At 50.2% G+C, this 19,418-nt stretch overlaps 1 protein-coding gene across 5 annotated transcripts in view; it reads left to right on the top strand.

Moving 5' to 3' along the window:
• Rptor (regulatory associated protein of MTOR complex 1) overlaps positions 1–19,418 on the top strand; it is a 329,507-nt gene that overhangs the window by 248,105 nt on the left and 61,984 nt on the right. For all 5 annotated transcript variants that reach the window (XM_078041465.1, XM_005332637.5, XM_078041466.1 and 2 more), the window contains 2 exons: positions 789–872; positions 2,368–2,478. In XM_078041465.1, the coding sequence (XP_077897591.1) occupies positions 789–872; positions 2,368–2,478 (195 nt within the window). The remainder of the gene's footprint in view (positions 1–788; positions 873–2,367; positions 2,479–19,418) is intronic.

The raw sequence follows: 19,418 nt of genomic DNA, 5'->3' as shown, positions 1-19,418 counted from the left end.
CATGAGGCCCTTGTGGGAGGGTGTTATGTTGCCCTTGTTTCATAAATTGCCAAATTGGTCTCTGAGGTCAAGTGCCTTCCCAGGGCCACAGCCCCATGAGCTGGTACTGCTTGTGTGGAGGGCAGGTGGCCCCCCTGGCAAGTGGTTTGGTGACACAAGTACAGAAGCTTTGACGGTGTCATTTTGCTTCTTAAGTTTATCCTAGGGGGAAGCTCCTGTGGGTGTGCAGAGTCGTGCTGGTTAGGAGATTCATCACAGCATCATTTATAACAACATTTTATGATAATTTAAATATCTAGCAGTGGGAAATCATTTTTAGAAGCTCACGTTCGTTCATATAAATGAAATGCTGGGCTTCCGTTCCAAATGACTTGGCAAGTCATGTCCAGGGCTATGGAGCCATGACCACTGTGTGTTCAGTTTAAGGAAGAGACATGGATATAGATATAATATATAATGTGTTCTCCAGTTTGGGATCAGTCAGGGATGTGTGTGGGTCCAAGACAAATGTTTAGCAGTTGATAAACCACAGTGCCACCACTGAGTTACCTTTTCAAGTGCAGTTGAAGTGTTCTGCTATTTTCTACAGTGAGCATATTTAACCCATGAAGAAGAAATAAAAGAGTGTTTTCTTAACCTAGGAGTGTGAATTGTGGAGGACAGAAGGAACCAGCAGACAGATGGAAAGACAGTCAGGCTCCTGCTTGGAGCCACAGTCAGAGGCAGAGGCTTCCGGGGAAACAATGGAACAGTCTTGCCGTGATGCCCTTCTGTTCTTATCTTTCCAGGTGCTGCTAAGTCAAGTGCACCGGCTGAGAGCCTTGGACTTGCTGGGAAGATTTTTGGACTTGGGTCCCTGGGCGGTAAGCCTGGTGCGTGCTGACTGCCTTCCTTGGGCCCAGGGCTGGGGGAGGGTGGAGATCAGCTTCCACATGACAGTCTGAACTTAGCCAGTGTTCTGGAAGGTGCCCCAGCCACATGATTTAGAGTGCATGTCCTCTGCGGGATGTCCAGGAAATCCTGAGGCCTTGGAGACCACCTCCCGTTCCTGCACAGCTTTTAGCAGCACCATGTTGGGTCTTTTGTTTCTGCTTTGCCCTTGTTCCCATCTGATGTTAGAATCAGTGCTGAGGGAGGAAGTGTTGCTGGCGGGGCACTTCTCAGGAGGCCTGCCTGCCATTGCCAAGAGGCAGGGAGCCACAGAGCCGCACGCATCCCTCTCAGGAAGTCTCTGAATGCTCATCACTGCCTTTTCATATTATTTTAGGCACAGTTCTGAAGTGCTTTTCTGGTTACTCATTCTATAGCAGAGTAGAAATGGCCATTTAAAGCAGAAGATATTGGCATGAATAGAATCAAGAAATTATCTGGTTTTGGTTTTCTTTTTCAACAAATATATCACAAGGAAAATTGGGGAAATTTTTACATTAAAAGAGATTCAACATGTATACTAAAAAGAACAAATTCAAAAATATGTAATGAAGAGAGATTCAAGAGACCTATCACCCAAGTTGGGCACGGTGGCACACACTTGTAATACCAGAGATTCCTCAGGCTGAGGCAGGAGGATTGCAAGTTCATGGCTAGCTTGGGAAATTTAGGGCCTATCCCAAAGTAAAAAGGATTGCAGATATAGCTCAGTGCTAAAGTGCTCCTGGGTTCCCCAGTATCCAGAAACAGGGACCTAGGAGACATTTGCAATATGTACGTAGATCTTATTTGGTTCTGTTTGCAAATAAAATTTTAAAAGTTGAAGTTTGAAAATTTATGTTCAGTGAACAATTAGAAATTGAACTGGCCCGGGGATGTAGCTCAGTGGTAGAGCACTTGCCTAGAACGCACAAGGAACTGCATTCGATCCTAGCACTGCAAAAGAAAGAAAGAAATAAACACTGGGTGTTGCACATTATTAAAGAGCAGCTGTCCATTTTGAGTGACATACTGAGTGCTCACAAGTGCAGCCGTGTTGTGTCCAGCCTGCTTGAGAGCACTGCAAGAGGGGAGCAGGTGGGCAGAAGGAGCCAGGGCACTGGGCGAGCACACCAGGCTGCCTGCTGAGGTCCACTTCAGGGCTTTCCCTAATTGGATACTGCCAACACAGTGTCATTAGTCAGCCACCATGGAAGAGGAGAGAGGGAGTCTACCAGTAGGAAGAATAACTAAGTGTGCACTCTTCCAGCACGTTGCTCCCTGGAGATGGCCGTCTCTAGGTCAGTCCTGGTCAAGGCTAGAAGTACTGACACCTTCTAGGAATAAAATCAGAGACGGGTCTACCTACAGGTGAGGCAGGCTTTAAGTGAGGTATCATCCCAGGGCTGTAGCCCATGAAGCCAGGCAGGGCCTCACCAACTGTCCTTCCCGCCCCAGGCCCTGTCAGTGGGCATCTTCCCATACGTGCTGAAGCTGCTCCAGAGCTCAGCCCGAGAGCTGCGGCCACTGCTCGTCTTCATCTGGGCCAAGATCCTCGCCGTGGACAGCGTGAGTGACTTCTGTCTGTCCTTTGGTGGGCAGGGAAACAAGGCCCTGAGTGTGGACCCCAGGCCACTCATCCTGAATGAGCCTGGGCTGGGGCTGGCCCTCCTGCTGCACTTCCTGTCCCACATCCTACCCTACATGGCACCTAGCAGCTGGTCTCTGTCACCCCCGCCATCAGCTTACCTGTCCTGCTTCCCTTAGCACCTGTGCTTTGTCCTCCCACCCCCACCTGTCCTCAAGGCCATTCTCTGTGCCCCTGATGAAAGCTGGGTGCACCTCACCAGCCTTAGCAGCCTTCCCACCAGGGCTCTTTTCCACTTCAACATACAAGTGCTGGCCGAGGCCCCAGCTGCTACCACGGCTCTCAGCGTGGTCCTGGCTGAGGTCCCAGTCGAGGGTCCTTCTCCACTTGCAGCTGCCTTCCTCTGCTCTCTTCACATTGTCCCTGTTCCTCATTCTTGCTGGCCAGGCGGTCTCTTGTTCTCTCCACAGAGACCTGGCCAGGGCCCCTTACTCAGAACTCCATGCCAATCTGTAGGTGACACAGAGGTCTGCTGTCCCATAGGCTCAGTCCTGTGGATCAAGTCACATCACACAGGAGGTTTCAGAAGGAGGAGGGCTGAGTGATCTTATGGGTAGGGCTGCACATGTACCAATTTCAACCAATTTCAAGGGCACGTAGGATAGACTGACGGGTGCAAGGAGGCGGAGGGCCGGAGGATGGAGAGTCAGCTCCAGCACGGGACTGTAAGGGGCAGGAGCTCTGGCAGTGACAGGCTGGAGACAAGAGGAAGCCTGCAGCTGGAGTGACGGGTCTGCTGTGTTACCAGGCTGTGGGGACTGATGATTTGGGAACAAAAAAAAAACCATAAAAACCAAGTCCTGGTTGAAAAAAAAACTGCCTGGCCTCAGTGTAGAGTCAATTGCTATGTAGAGATGGAAGGGGAGGGCAGCTCTGTCCCGAAGAGCGAGAGGGTGGCCAGGTGGCCCTGGGCCGCTGTTGAGGCTGGAGCCAGCATGGCAGAGGCAGCAGCTCATTCAGACCCCAGTAGCAGCCTGCGGGCGAAGCCTGTCTAGGAAGGAGGCTGTTGAGGGTTGGGATTCCATTGGTGGTAGCCATGAGGCCCTGGAAGGGATTGTGCATGCAGGTTCTGAGGCTGAGCTGCTGTCCTGGGGAGCCAAGAAAGAAGCACAGGCATGGAGAGGAGAAAGGAGGGAGGGCCTTGGCATCCAGGAGGTTCCAGAGTGACGGGTGTGCAGGGCACAGGAGGGATGTTACCCTCTGCAGGGTGTGAGGGACAGAGACGTCCGGGAAGCAGCCTCCGTGCTGGCCTTCTGCCTTCCAGGCAGCATGGGGTTCTGAGTCGGGCTGGAGCTGCCATGGCACAGAGCCTGCGGGAGAGTGGAATCGGGGATGAGGTTGGTGGCCCAAGGGGCTATGGGGGCGGACCAGGCGGCTGGCTTTGCTCTTTAGCATATGTTGGAAGCAGTACTCCAAACAGTGTCCAGTTGAAGAACCAGGTCCACATTCCCAGCTGGACCTCAGTGGCCTCTGCGTGTGGCTGTGTGTGGGTGACACCTGCAGTAGGACTTCCAGCTGAAAGCATTCCTGCCTCAGCCCCATGGAGCAAGTGGGCACTTGTGGCATAGTCATGGATAAGCAGGCACTCACAAGAGAGGCCCCGAGGCCCAGGGCTGCGCGTGACCAGTGGCTGAGCTTGGCCCTGAGGCTTCGTGTGGAGGTGGGAAGGGGAGAACGCAGAAGCACCAGCTCAGATGGGTGGAGAGGTCATGGTCTTGTAGCCCAGAAGGACCTTGCCTTTTTTGGGAGGCAGAACAGAAGGGAGTAGAAGACCCTGCAACACTGTGTGTCTCTTGGCACCTGCTCAGCCCCTCCTCTCAGGCAGGTGTGTACCTGGCTCTGACTTGCCCATCTGCCCATCTGCCTCATTCCATTTGCCCTCTAGTCACCAAAGCCAAGACCCAGCGTCCCTCTTGGTCCCCTCCCTCTTGGTGGCTAGGATCTGCCTGTGCTCCACTGGAATCACCCTCAGGCCACCTGTGGCCTTGGACTGGGCTCAGCTGTTCCTGCTGCACCCTGTTCTCCAAGCACTAGAGGCAGCAGAATAGATCAGCAACCACTCCAAGCCCAGTCTCTCCACCTGTGCTTTCTTCTTGAGGGTCCTGTGCAGTGGCACTAGCAGAGCCACTAGCATGCCCCACTCCTTAAGCCCCACCAACAAGCCTCTGGACTGGAGTCCAGCCTGGCCCTGGGGGCCCCTTGGCACCCGCTCAGACCCTCCTCTCATACAGGTGTGCCTGGAGACCCAGAGCTGGGCTGACCCCTGCTGAGGCTGTGCTGAGGGGCTTGACAGGTGGACAGTCAGGAACCCCTGCTTCTGCTGCAAGTGCTGCCTTCACTGCACGTCTGTTTGGGGCTGGGGCAGGACCTTTACTAGTGTTTCTTTATTGATCTTACACAGAACTCTGTTGGACTCTTGATAGTTCTAATTATTTACCTGTAGGGTCTCTTGGACTTCTATGTAGACCATCATGCTGCCTGAAACATGCAGCCTGTGCCTCTCCTCCAGCTGTAGGGTCTCTTATTTTCTGGGCTAAGTGTGCCACCCCACCCCCACCCCCCAGGACTCTGGCCCTGCTGTATTGGAGCTGTGGCACTGCGTCCTGCAAGGCCCTGGTCTTCTGACCCCGTGATGCTGGAGCTGCCCATCTGGGCCAACTTGAACTTGGTTCCACCCTGACTGTTGCTGGGCCCCATGCTCTTTGCCTGGCTCTGACCAATGAATGCTTCTGTTGGTTCTATAATAACCAGAATAGTGAATATTTACATAATAAATAGAATCTTGTGTTTCAACAAAATATTTACCTTCATGTTCATTAAACCAGCTTCCAATGCTTTAGGAGATTGGCGTCAACACTGGGCTTAGGAGTCGAGCACTGGACTTGAGCCCGTTGCCCTATTTGCTCCAGCAGGCCTTTCTCTCCCACTGAGCCACCCTCCACCTGGGTCCTGGCCGTGATACTCACACCGCCCTCCTCCTGCAGCCACCAAGGGAAGCTATTCTTGAGTGATGGCCAATAGGGACCTTCAGGGGACAGCATACGGATCCCGTGTCTGCCCAGCCCAACTCTGTTATGGAGCTGTCCTTTCTGATCATTCCCCCGACCCTCCTTTCACATTCACAGAAGAGCCCAGTCACGCAAACAGAGGGCTTTCCTCGGGAAAAGTTGGAGCTGTTTCTTTCCTACCCCCTTTTCTTTGTCTTCTGTGTTGGCACTTTTAGAAATTTATTGGCACCATTACTTGTTACCTGGCCCTGATACCACGTGGGAAGGCTGCTGGGTACGTGGAGCAAATCCCAGGGAGAGAGGAGGGCAGAAAAGGCCCCCACTGTGATAGCGGACGTGTGGCTGAGGACACTGAGCTTGGCCCACCTCCAGGCCTGCCAGTGCTGCATTAAACATTTAAGCCAGCTTTGATTCCCATGATTACCAGTCTCTAGTACCTGTTAGTGCCTAGAAGGAGTCTACATCTTCGTCATTTTGGGAGTGTCTGTGTCTGAAGACAGGTGGCCTGTTGTAACTGCACATCACAGTTGTATTGTCCCCGAGTTTGCAACTGACTGTCCTGTCACAGTGTGCAGGGAATGGAGTCTGAAATTGCCTCTCATTCCCATGTGGCTTGCATGGGCCCACGGACAGAGCTGGCCATCGGCTCAGGCCACAGTGCTTCTCTGAAGGAGCAGGGCTGGTGGTTCTTGTCTACAGCTGCTGAAGGAATTATCCTGTGCACCATACTGCCCGTGGCCCAGCCAGAAACACCCTCCCTGCTATGTTTTGCAGTGCCTGTAGGCTCCAAGCCCAGTGTGCAAACTGATGTGTTCCCCAGCTGTTGCACCTGCTCATGTAATAGTGATTTCCCACTGAGGGGCCTTTTGAAATGTTTCTGTGTGAAACTGACTCTCGTCCTTCTTCTTGGTAATTGCCCTGGTCATAGTCCCCAGAGATTAAAGTTCAGTGTGGGTTTCAGCTGTTGCTTCTCCTCTTCTCACCTCTGTCAGGGCTGTGTCGCTGGCCTGCTCAGTTCTCCCTGCCAAGTTCAGTGGCCCCCAGTGACTTGAGTTTGCTCTCATGTGAATTGGAGGCATGTGAGGTCAAGGAGGCTGTCAGACCCCAGTGTTCTGAGCAAGCCCTGTGCTGGAGCCAGCCAGTCCCCCTGGCATACTCTGGGAGTCTGAGAAGCTCAGGCCCCTGCAGGCTAGGCCGACTGGTGTCTGAGGGCTACTGTTCACCATCTTGCTCAAGGCTCTTAGAGAACTCATGCTGTTGGTGGCAAGTATCTTGGTCCTCCAGAAGTGGCTGTGGGAAGAAGCAAAGAGGCCCTGAGGAAGAGGAACAGGCTGGACAGAACCACATACTCTTTGGTCAATGGGGCAGCGTGTATTGGTAGACACTGATCTGACACAGTGAGGCCCAGGGCAAGGAGAGCCTCTTCCAAGCTCTGAATTCTCCAAGGAATCCTATCCCAGAGGGTCTTCCAAAGTCACTCCCTGCTTCATGTCTCACCACCAGACAGGGGGAGTCAAGAAGCAGTTCCATAATGAGGAGCAGGAAGTTAGTGTGCCACCATGTCCCCTTCTGTCAGTGTTGGGCTTGGCAGGCAAGAACTTCCAGATGTCGTTGGATGTCTGCTGTGCATATTCAAAAGGCTTGTGACAAAGCTATAGAAAGCACCCAGCTCACTCGTAGACATGGAAATGGCAGTCTGAGACGTGAGGGACAAACCCCTCAGGGTCAACAATGGATGGCATGTCACAGGAGAAAGTATCAGTAAAAACCACCCAAACAGAAGCATGGTGAGAAGAGAGTTGAGAATCTGAGGCACGTCATCGAGTCACGTGGAAACCGCCGGAGATGTGACACAGTCAGAAGCAGTGCTGAAAGAAGTAATGGCTGGACACGTGGCCTGGCAGTAAGCAGCCCGGGCTCAATCCCAGAAAAGAGAGAAGAGGGAGAGAGGCAGGCTAAGGGTTTTTCAAATTTGATGAAAACTGTTAGCCCACAGGTCCAGAGAGCTCAGTAAACCACGAACCCAGGAAACGTGAAGAGAACTACATCATATACTTCATAGCTGGTGTTAAATTTTAAAATCCAAAAAGCAGTCAGTAAAGAAAGTGGGGGGGATAAAGATAAGGACAACAGCAGATTTCTACCAGAATCAATGGAAAAACCCACAGGGGAGCAACATCTTTTTTTTATTTTGTTTTGTTTTTTGGTGCTGGAGATTTAACCCAGGGCCTTGTGCATGCAAGGCAAGCACTCTACCAGCTGAGCTATGTCCCAGCCCTGGAGCAACATCTTTGAAGCACTGAAAGGAAGAACTGTCAACCTACAGTTCTGTACCAGTGAAAATATCTTTCAAAGATGGAGAAAAACAGACTTTTAGCTGGGTGCAGAGGCACACACCTGCAATCACAGTGACCCGGGAGGCTAAGGCAGGAGGAGGACAGCTTCAGAGCCAGCCTCAGCAACTTAGCAAGATGCTGTCTCAAAGCAAAAAGGGCTGAAAGTGTAGCTCACTGGTGGAGCACCCTGGGTTCAATCCCAATACTCTCTCCCCTCTAAAAAAAGATTTTTAAATAAAATATTTAGACAGCAAAATTTTCACTGAAGACCTACACTGCTGCCATGTTGGACAGAGCCCTTTAGGCTGAAGGACAGTGTTACCAGAAAGAAGCAAGGATCTCTAGAAAGGAAGGAGAAGCACCGCAGAGTCTGTGTGGATAAATGGTGATTGTTTTCTCGCCACTTCGATCTCTTTAAAACATGATTGATTGAACAACAGTAACAGCAGAGCACTGTGCAGTTTATAACTGTGACATCAGAAGGTTAGGAGGAGAGGGGACAAAGGGGTCCTGTCTTTCAGCTTTTTACTTGGTGGTCTGATGTCATCTGGAGGCAAGTTTTGAGAGTTAGGAATGGAGTCTAGGCTGGGGGCAGCTCAGTGAAACAGCACTTGCTCCTGTGCAGGGCACCGAGTTCCTTTACAAACAGCCAGATTCAGCCGCCATCTTGCTCCTATCAGAGCTGAGGAAGAACCAGCTGGCATTGAGGGAGAGGATTCGAAGTCCTGCCCATGAACTCACTCCAGAGAAGGAAGGAAGAGGGGGAGAACAAGACTAGACATGGCACCTGGGAGAAGTAAGAGGGTAGGTGTGAGGCTGTCACACGAGCAGCCTTGGTGAAGAAGTCGAGGGACCGTCACTGAAAGAACGAGGGAAGAAAAGCTGTACGCTGCCCACCAAAAGCGCACTTTCACACAGCAGTTAAGTAAAGAGACGCAAGTGAGTTAAAAGTAAGGGCTGGGACAGATCTGCCCTCCACCACTAGGCTCAGGAGGGCCGCAGTGCCCTGCGATGGCCAAGGGCATCTCAGGGTGAAAAGGAGCCCGTCCATTGGGATCACGGTGCGTGTTCCCCCAGTAGCAAGGGCTCCTGGACACTGCGGCAGGATGGCAGGGGGACGAGGGAATTCATAGTTATAGTACCTCAGCCCTGGAAGGAGGAAGCAGGAGAGAGACCAGCACGGAGAGCGGGCTCCATCGACCTTCCCTGCACAGAGCACTGCACGGCAGCCACATGGGCTGAGGGGCCACAGCATGCTCCCCACCAAGTCGGACAAGTCAGACGTAGTGTGCTCTGCAGCCAGGTGCGGCGTTGGTGGGGGGGAAGGCCGCTAGACCAGAGGGCAGGCATGATGGTCCGTGGGAGAGGTGAAGTGAAGGGGAGTTTTACACAAGTAACTACGGAAATTGTAAATATGAGTACATACCCATAGCACATTAGAATAATAATCTGTTATTTCATGTAATGTGTGACTTAAGATTGAGGACATGTAATCAAAATGTTTAAATACATATACCTTTTATATTAAGATATAAAATCAAGAAAATATTAACATTTTTCAGAGAAACAATCATGAGGGAAACTTCTTAGATGCCTTTTTTTAATTGAATGAGATTAAAAATTCAACATAGCAAAATGTGGGGGTACAGCTGATAAGGGTTGAGAGGGGAGGTGTTAGGGCTACTCACACACATCATAGGGAGAGTCGAGCTGTGGCCCCAGCTTGCAAAGACCTTAGTAAGAGAAAGAGAAAACCCAAAGGAGCAGGAGGAAGAAAGTAATCAAGACCAGGATAGAAATCAGTGTGAAAGGAAACAGAAGCAGTGTAGAGAATCAATTCAACTAAAGCCAGTCTTCAAACAGATCAATAAGATTGATGAGCCACACCTGCGAGGGAAACAGACCGGAGACACAGATTCCCTGTGTCTGGAATGACGGTGCAACCCTGATAGGCCCAGAGGCATTAAGAGGATGGGAGCAGACACCACGGACAGCAAAGCTCTGGAGCAGCCTGTAACTTTGACACAGGACTCAGACACATGCCTGGACACACGCCACTCCTTAAGAAGAGACAATCTGAATAGCACATGTCTGTTAAAGAAATCGAATTTGTAATTTAAAACTTTCCTACAAGGACAACTGCACAACCATTTAGTGTCCCTGGGAATTCTTAAGACACTAAGGAGGAGACGTGGATGGCACTACACCCCATCCCGTGCCATTCCGTCAGCGTTGCCTTGATACCAAACGTCAGAGACATGAGAGCTGCAGACACGCATGCTCTCGCAACATAGAGAGCAGCCTCTCCACAGAGCCCCTCAGGCACAGGCAGCAGCTAACAGGAGGAGTGCAGCTTGACCTGTGAGACTGGCCGCAGGAGCACACTGGTGCCATGGCCATACTGACGAGAGCAGAGAACCAGCTACCAGATGAGAGATCCACCTCCAATTTAAAGAAGCAAGAAGCCACACCAGCAGTGGGAGGGACCCTCCCGACAGCACCTGCCAGGAACCTGCAGCCACAGCCCCAGCCCAGGGGCTCTGCCCTTGCCACAGCCTGCAACCCTGCCCCGCGCCTTCTGTCAGTACAGCTTCTGCTGTGTTTGCTACCTAGGAGAGCTCACCCCTGAGCCACATCCCCAGCCCTTTTTAGTTTTTATTTTGAGACAAGATTTTGCTAAAAGGCCCAGGCTGGCCTTGTCACCCATGAAGCTACTATGCCCAGCTGTTGTACTGGGATTTCTTAGTAGCACAGTGAGGCAAGAATAAATGACACAGATTGGAAAGAAGACACGTGACTACCTTTATTTTCCAAGAACATGATCTATGCAGAAAATTTGTTCAAATCTATTTTAAAAGACACTGTAACTAATAAATAGGTTTAGTGTGTTTGGCAGTTCCAAGATCTATTTACAAATATCAGTTTATTTGTATACACTAGTAATGAACAATTAGAAGTTGAATTTAAAATAGACATTTATGGGGCTGGGGATGTGGTTCAAGTGGTAGCGCGCTCGCCTGGCATGCGTGCGGCCCGGGTTCGATTCTCAGCACCACATACCAACAAAGATGTTGTGTCCGCCAACTAAAAAATAAAAAATAAATAAAAAAATAAAAAATAAAATAGACATTTATAATAGCATCAAGATATGAAATAACTTAGGGATAAAGTCTGACAAAAGTACGCAGGATCTATACACTAAAATCACTAATAATTGTTAACAGGAATCAAGAAAAACTAAGTAAATGAAAACCTATTCCATTAATATGAGTCCTGCTCCTGAGTCCATATGGAGATGCAGAGCACCTGGAAAGGACAAGACGATTTTGAATAGAGCAGAAAAGCTGGAAGATTAACCTACCTACCCAGGACTGAGCTGTAGATTCCAGGACTCAGATCTGAAATGGCATCAGAAAGACAGATAGATAATAGAACAGAAGGAAGTCAATAAATAGACCCACCCAAACCTGGGAGCAGGGGCACTTCACTGTAGTCCTAGCTCCTGGGAGGAGCTGAATTAAGAGGTACCCTTGAGCCTGGGCAACAGAGCGAGACCCCATCTCAAAAACATGAGACCAGCTGTCCACATGGACAAGAGATTTCCAACAAAGGGGCAAAGATAAGTCAATTCAGTGCAAAAAAGACAGTCTTTACAACTATATGGTACCAGGGCAATTGTATATCCATATGCAAGCAAAATAAACTAGAGCCCATACCTTAGATTGCATACAAATTAACTCAAAATGGATCACAGGAAATGTAAACATTACAACTACACAGGTTCTAGACAAAAATATAAGGAGACTTCCATGACCCCTGGATTAAGCAAAGATCTCTCACAAGACTCAAAGAGTCCTTACAGAACAAATTAACAAATTGGTCTTCATTAAAATGAAAATGTGTACATCAGGAGAATGAGCACAGCGTTCACTGATGGGGAAAGTGTGTGCTGATTGTGTCTCTAATAAAAAAACGTATCCTGAGAACACGTAGGAACTCCCCAAACTGAACCTAAAAAAAAAAAAAAAATGCCAAGAAAAGTGGGCAGGAGGTCTGAGCAGAGGCTGCACTAAAGCAGCAGGAGTGGGCAACATGCAAGTGGAGACATGCTGGGCACTGCCAGTCGGGAGAGGTGCGCATCAGCACCGGATCAGGTCTCCCACACCCATGGGACCTCTGAGGACAGCTGTTGTTAGCACACACTCGCCCGTAGTACAGCCCCTCCACATACGGGCTGTACTCACCCGGGAGACCTGGGGGACCTGCAGCATGGTCAGGTTTCATAGCCCAAAACCGGTAGTACCGGTGAATGAATAGGTGAAGGAGGTTTGCCACTAAGGGGATCCTACTCAGCAGTAAGAAAGCAGGATTCACCCCAGCACGACACCCTGAGGACAGGAAGCCAGTGGCAGAAAGCTGCAGCTGTGCAGGTCCATGCAGAAGGCAGAGCAGGCTGTGGAGGGGCAGGAGGGTCGCCAAAGGCGGAGATAGCTTATGAGGGCTGGATCCATTGCCCTCATTGTGCCGGGGCTTCACAGGCCGCACATAAGCTTCTCGTGTAGCCCTTCCTCCTCAATGAAGCCATTGAGCAATGCCACTGCCAGATGTTTGGCATAGGCCCCAGGCCAAATCCAGAGCTGGGAAGGGCTCGTGCCTAGCAGGAGTTGGAGTGGGGGCTGGATAGCGGCAATAGTGCTGTATCGCCGTTGGACTTCTTGAGAGCAGTAATGATTTTGTGGCTGTGAACGAATGTCCTTTTCCTTAGGAACATCTCTGGGCAGAGCAGCGGGCTATCTGCAGTTTTCACAGTGCAAAAGAGGGCAGGGGCAGGGTGGGAGGCGATGGGGCACAATGTTTGTTTAACTATCCTCAAGGCCGTGTGATGAGAGGTCACGGTACGTGACTGCTTGATGAGAAGTACAGGAAACGTGGCCAGATCCATCTTGTCACAGTGCATGCTCTGGGAAGATGGGGGTGCTGGTGGCTCTTAATAAATTCCTCCAGTCTGTTGTTACCATTTTTCTCTCTGCTAATTAAGAAGATTAAGGGAGGGGAGGCAGTTAATTAAGGACTGCTATAGCTGGGTTCCAGTTAATTGAGTTTTTTTTTTTTTTGTAGGCACAATTAATATACAATTCAGGCAGACCTTCCTCGTCACAGTTAATAAAGTTTTATTTATAGTACCACTAGGGAACACCAAGGGCACCGTGTCGGTGAATGTGGAAAAACACTCTGAGCTGGCATTTGTGAAGTGAATCCACATATGGGGGTGGGAAGAGACGCGGCCACATGTGCAGGCTTCCCTGGTCCCAGGAAAGGGTCAAACAGTGAGTAACAGGCAGTCGCAGGAAGAGCAGGGTTTCTTCCTCCTGCCTGTCTCACAGTTGCTGCCGTTGCCACTGCAAGTGGCTCCCTTGCAGTTCACTCAGTGGGACATTTCCACAGCCTCTCTCTTCCCATCCCTCCGCTGTGCCCCTTCCGTCCCCTCCTCACACATACACACAGACTCATTTGAGGCAGTGTTTGGGGTCAGTGAGGCTGGCTTCCCAGCACCACACCCTGACAGCGCAAAGCCCGGGGCCCTGGTGGCCCTCAGCAGTGGACTGTGACCACCTGTGAGAGCGACCTCCTGGGCCAGGCTCTTCCTTGTTGGTTGTGTCCTGGGCTCCTGTTCCCATGCTTTCTATAGGAATGAACTTTTAAGAACAGTCTTAGGGGCTGGGGCTGTAGCTCAGTGGTAGCGCACTTGCCTGGCATGTGTGAGGCACTGAGTTCAGTCCTCAGCACCGTGTGAAAATAAATTAAATAAAGGTATGGTGTCCATCTGCAACTAAACAAAACCTGAAAAACCATCGAGTCGTAGATCACAGAAACTTGGAGAAGACAGGACGTGGAGTTCCCACGTAGCACACCCAGGTTCCCCCGCCACTGGCCTTGTGCAGTGCCTGGCCACTGACGCGCCATGCTGGTGTCTGTCCTCATCGGGGCTGTGGTCTCGCGTTGCCTCAGCCTTGTGTCCAGGATCCCACCAGAGTCCCTGCAGTCCCCGAGTCCTCCTGTCTCCTTGGGCTCTTCGCCTGGCCCTGGAAGCTGGAGGAGCACTGGCCAGGTTGGATATTTGGTAGGCTGCTGCCCACTGCAGTGTGTCCAGTGCTCTCCTTGTGGTTAGACCTGGAGGCGAGGGGCATCTCACACATGCCCTGGTCTGCGTGTGCCCACGTGGCTGTTGGTGTGGCGCCTGGCTGAGGAGGTGTTTGCCAGCTTTCTCCCCTGAGGTCCCTTGGCTCCTGCTGACTGTATGCTGGGATGTGCTGGCGTTCATCTCTAAGCGTGGCTCGCTTGTCTTCGGGGCACGCCTGGTTCACGACGTCCCTCCCTGCCTGCTCAGCCTGCTCTGAAGCCCCGGTCAGTGGCTGCTTCCTTCACTGCCCCTCATAGAATCAGCCTTTCTGCCCGCCCCTCCAACCAGAAGTGACTGGACAGAGTTAAGTGAGTTCCACCCTAACATCGGGAGCTCTGCCAGTCAGAGTAGGCAAGGCTTGGGAGAGTCCTCGGGTACCAGCCTCCAGCCCAGAGTCCCCTAGGGCCTCGTGGTCCTTCCTTCCCGCCTCCCTGCTTAGCCTGCCTGAGCTGCCTTGATGGTCCATTTGCATCCTCCACTGCAAGTTGCAACATGCAGAAAGTCGTCAGAGTGCAGTGTCAGGAGCATGCACGTCAGAGGCTGCGCGGGCAGGGCGTGCTCTTCTCAGTGTCGTTTTCATTGTCACACACAGTGACCACCTCTTAACTGCAATTGCACGTGAGGGAGGGGCTGCTTTTCAGGATCCCTCAGATGGGGGAGATCCAAGTGCACCCTCATGCCATCCCTGGAAAACTGTGGGCCAGGAAGGCAATACCCCGCCCCACCGGAGCCAGGTTCCCATCTGCTCCAAGGAGAAGGGCCAGAGCCAGCGACCAGTAGGGGAGTGTGGGCTGGTTCCTTTCTTGGCCATTGGAATTTCATCCTCTCCTTATCTCCTCTCTGTCCATGCATTTGTTTTAGTTTTTCTATTGGACCCGCACTTAGGAGTACAGAAGTGTCTGTCCGATTGGGTCCCCGCTTGTGTCCACGAGCACGTTTGTCAACTGGGAGGTTGACCTTGTTGGAAGGCCCTCTTCATGCTGTTTTGCTCTGGTCCTACCCGACCTCCTCACTGACCATCTTGCCCTGGCTGACTGTGCCCTTCTATGTCGCTCTCGAGTCTGCAGAAGGCAGCCTGGTTGTCAGGCCACTCTCAGTCACCAGCTCAGACACCTGACTCCAGCCAGGGAGTGGAGGCTCCCAGGAGGCCCTTGTGGAGCACCTAGCTGGGCTGTGTGCGTGTCCCCCAACTCTCTGTCTAACCTCCCTCCCCCGACTTTGTCATTTTGGTGGGAAGGGCAGCCGTAGTTGACTGGCGTGACGTGAGGCCAGGTGGGCTTTCTGTGTGGCCTTGGAAGCACCAGCTCAGGCGCCTTTTCCAGGAATTGGCTGCTCTCTCCCTCTGGCAGGATCGAGGTCCTGAGAGCCCTGCCTAGAGGGAAGGGGCTGAGTGGGCTGTCCCCAGCAGCACTGCCCAGGAGGAGCTGTGTGGAGGAGGCCGCCCTCCGTTGCTCACACAGAGGCAGGCTGAGTGCGCTTTTATATTGGAAGAAGCTGTGGTTGCCTCTCAGCTCTGCGCTTGAAAATGGTCAACATGGTGGAGTGTTGTATGTCTCTTACCACAGTTTTTAAAACTTGAAAGAGATTGCACCAAAAAACCAAACTTTAATATATTCACTTATAAATATTTGGAATAATGCAGCAAATGAATAGCTGATACACCCTGACAAAATGGGATTTGTCCAGGCATACAAGGATGGCCCAACATTAGGGAAGCTACTGAGGTGAGGATGGAAGGATCTAGCGTCTTCTCATAGAAGAATAAAGCATGCATACACAGCCATCAGGAACTCCTTCCCCACACAGAGCTTTCACGTCCACCCAGCAGCAGCTCACAGGGGCAGGGTGGCAGGAGAGCATTCCCACTGAGGAACACTGCCAGAGGACACTGCCATTATCAGCACCTCCTATGGATGGGAGAAAGAAAGGCATAAAACTAAAAAAATAAGACTGTCACTGTTTGCAAATGACAGGAATGTGTGCCTAGAACCCAATGGGATCAATTAAATACTAATAAGAGAACTTACTAAGATGGAGGCTTAAAATTAATATATGGAAATCAAAAGCAGCAACCACGTAGAAGATAAAATGGAAAAGAACACCCATTTATAGTAGAATCATAAATCTAGGAATAATCTTAACCTGAGACATAAAAAGCCACTGTGAGAAAAACCTTAAAAACATTCCTGAGAGACCCAAAAATCAACTTGAACAAATAAAAGCATAGCCTGTTCTTTACAGAAGGGTTCAATGTCATAAATATGTCAGTGTTCCCTAAGTTAATTTATAACTTTAATATAATTCCAATAAAATTACCAGCAGACTTTTTTTCTGGAACTAGACAAATGATCTAATCTCCATGTGGAGAAATAAATAAGGAAATGCAGAAATATTCTGAATAGGAAGAATAATGATGGAGAAGTAGTCCTGACAGATACCAGAATTCACCATGAATTCTCAGGAATCAGTGGCAGTATGGTACTGGGCCACAGGCAGACACGGTACCATGGAGCACCAGACACGGACCTGAGTAGGCATGAGACATGCATGATGGAGATGTCACTTAGGCCACTGGGGTGGCGATGGCAGAGCTAGGATAACCGGAGGCAGTTACAGTCGGAATCTTAAATCTCCCCCAAAGGCCCATGTGTTACAGGTTTGTTCCCCGAGCCTTTGCCATTGGGAAGTCGTGGAGCCTCTAAGAGGTGGGGCCTAATGGGAGGTCTTAGGTCTTTGGGAACACCCTCAAGGAGATGGTGGGACCCCAGCCTTCCCACTTCCTCCATCTTTGCTTCCCAGCTGCCACGAGGTAAGTAGCTTTCTCTACCATCTGTTTCCACCATGATATCCTGCCTTGCCATAGGCCCAAAAGCAAGGGAACCAACAACCACAGAATAAAACCATGAGCCAAAATAAATCTTTCCTCCTTGTATATTGATTTTCTCAGGTATTCTGTCACAGGAGTGGAACACTGACACAGAGGCTAATCCTGAACACCAGAGTTACAGAGCAAGTGTCTTCAAATATAAAGAACAAAGCCATAAAAGTATTAGAAGAAAACCCAGATGTGTTAGCTTTTTCATTGCTGTGATCAAAGTACCTGACAAGAACAACTTATAAGAGGGAACATTTATTTTGAGCTTACTATTCCAGAGATTTGGTCCACAGTGGACCAACTCCATTGGGACCAAGGTTAGGCAGAATATCACGGCAAAAGGGCATGGAGAAAAGTTGGGTAGCCAGGAAACTGGGGATAGGGAAGGGCCACAGAGAAGATGCATCCTGGAGACTAAAGACTCAGCCTAGATGTCTTTGAAAAGTAGCAAAACTGGCTGCATTCACTTAGTGACTCACCTCCTCCAGCTATGCCCCACCCACCCACAGTTGCCTCCCAGTTAGTCCATTCAAACTAGGATGGACTGATCAGGTCACAGCTCTCACGATCTCATCATTTCTCCTCTGAATATTTCTGTGTTTATGTAGGAGGTTTGAGGAGACACCTCACATCCAAACCACAACATTCCATCTTTGGCCTCAAAAGCTCATGTCCATCTCACAGTGCAAGATGCATTTAGTCCTTCTTCAGGAGTCCCATAGTCCCAGCACAGCTTTGTCCAAAAGTCCAAGTCCAAAACCTCATCGGAGACTCAAGATAAATTCTTGGCTTTGAGCACTTATCAAAAGCAAGTTACGTATATGCAATATGGAGGGGCACAGAGTACACATTCCCATTCCAAATCACAGCTATAAGGGTGCAGAAAGAAGAGATGAGACCAAAACAAGACTGAACCCATCTGGGCAGACTCCTTGTACAGCATCTAGGACACGTGGCTGCAGGGCGTGCTCTGCAGGAGTGGGGCTGCCCCACCTCTTTGGCCTTAGCGGTTGTGGCCCTCATGGCCCCTCTTAGCCTGGCTCTCTCCGCAGCCAGCAGGTTCTGTGGCAGACAGTCCACATCACTAGCATCGCTTAATTCCTAGAGTTTCCATTCCAGCTTCGGCTCCACCTTCACAGTTTCATGCATCGCCCACTTGGGCAGCCCGCGGAGATTCTGACCCTGCTACACTTTGCCTGGCCTCCCAGGTCTTCCTTTGAGTGCTCGACGACCCCTTAACTCCAGCATCCTGCGTTCCTGCAGAACCAGCACCATGTGGGTATTGCCAAGGTCTACCATCAGTCTATGCAAATACTTGGGCTCCCTGGGATCAGGAATGCAGTGGTGTCTGCATTCTTCCCTTTGAGCCTGCAATGGGTATGATTTTGCTACCAGCAAAATCCATGCTACTGACTGACTGCTTGTGCTGCCTTGAAATTTCCTCCACCAGGTTAATGAGTTCATCACTTTTAAATTCAGCTTCAAACAAAGTCGCAGGACATGGGTAAAATGTAGCAGAGTTCTTTGTCAGAATATAACACAAATGGCCTTTAATCCAATTTCCAATAATCTTCATTTTCCTCTGAATCCTCATGAGCACAGTCTTTATCGTATGCATTCCTATTCTCATTCTGGTCTTTTGAGCTCCCATCAAAATCACATATTAAGCTCTGCTTACATTTTAAGACCTCTCTAGCCTGTATCTCCAAACTTTTCCGAACTGCTCCTACAGGCCAGCTGCAAAGGATTTTGAACCACATGGTTAGGTTAGTCATAGCAACAACCTCAATTCTCAGTACCAATTTCTGTGTTAGTCACCTTTACATCACTGTGACCAAAATGCCTGACAAGAACAACTTAGAAGAGGAAAAGTTTATTTTAAGCTCATGATTTTAGTAATTTATGTAACTCTGGTGGGCCAGTTCCATTGCTCTGGGTCCAAGGTAGGACAGAACATCATGGCAGAAGAGTATGCTCAGTCCATGGCAACCTGGAAAGGCCGTGGGGCTTGGGGGTGGTTGTGTGTGGGCCCACAAGGTGCACCCTTCCAGGGTACACTCCAGTGACTCACCTCCTTCAGCTGTACCCCACCTGCCCACAGATACCACCAGTCAGTCCATTTAAACTGGATGGGACTGAGTAGGTCACGGCTCTCATAATCTAATCTTTACCTCTGAACATCCTTGCGTTATTAACACAAGAGCTTTGGGGGGGCCAAACCTAACACCAGACAAATTCTGGTTTGGGGGTTGTTTTTTTGTTTGTTTTGGTATTTGTAGGTATAAAGAATGCTTTTATTTTATTTGTTAATTTTTATGTGGCGCTGAAGATTGAACCCAGTGCCTCACACATGCTAGGCAAGCGCTCTGTCACTGAGCTACAGCCCCAGCCTAGACAAATTCTGTTTTAACCTTCAAGTGATGAAAGCCGAGACTCAACCTAGATGTCTTTGAAAAGTAGC

This window comes from Ictidomys tridecemlineatus, chromosome 3 (assembly GCF_052094955.1).
Source record: "Ictidomys tridecemlineatus isolate mIctTri1 chromosome 3, mIctTri1.hap1, whole genome shotgun sequence".
NCBI classification, from domain to species: domain Eukaryota; kingdom Metazoa; phylum Chordata; class Mammalia; order Rodentia; family Sciuridae; genus Ictidomys; species Ictidomys tridecemlineatus.
Note: the sequence above shows the minus strand (reverse complement) of the source record. Positions and strands in the feature narration are given on the sequence as shown.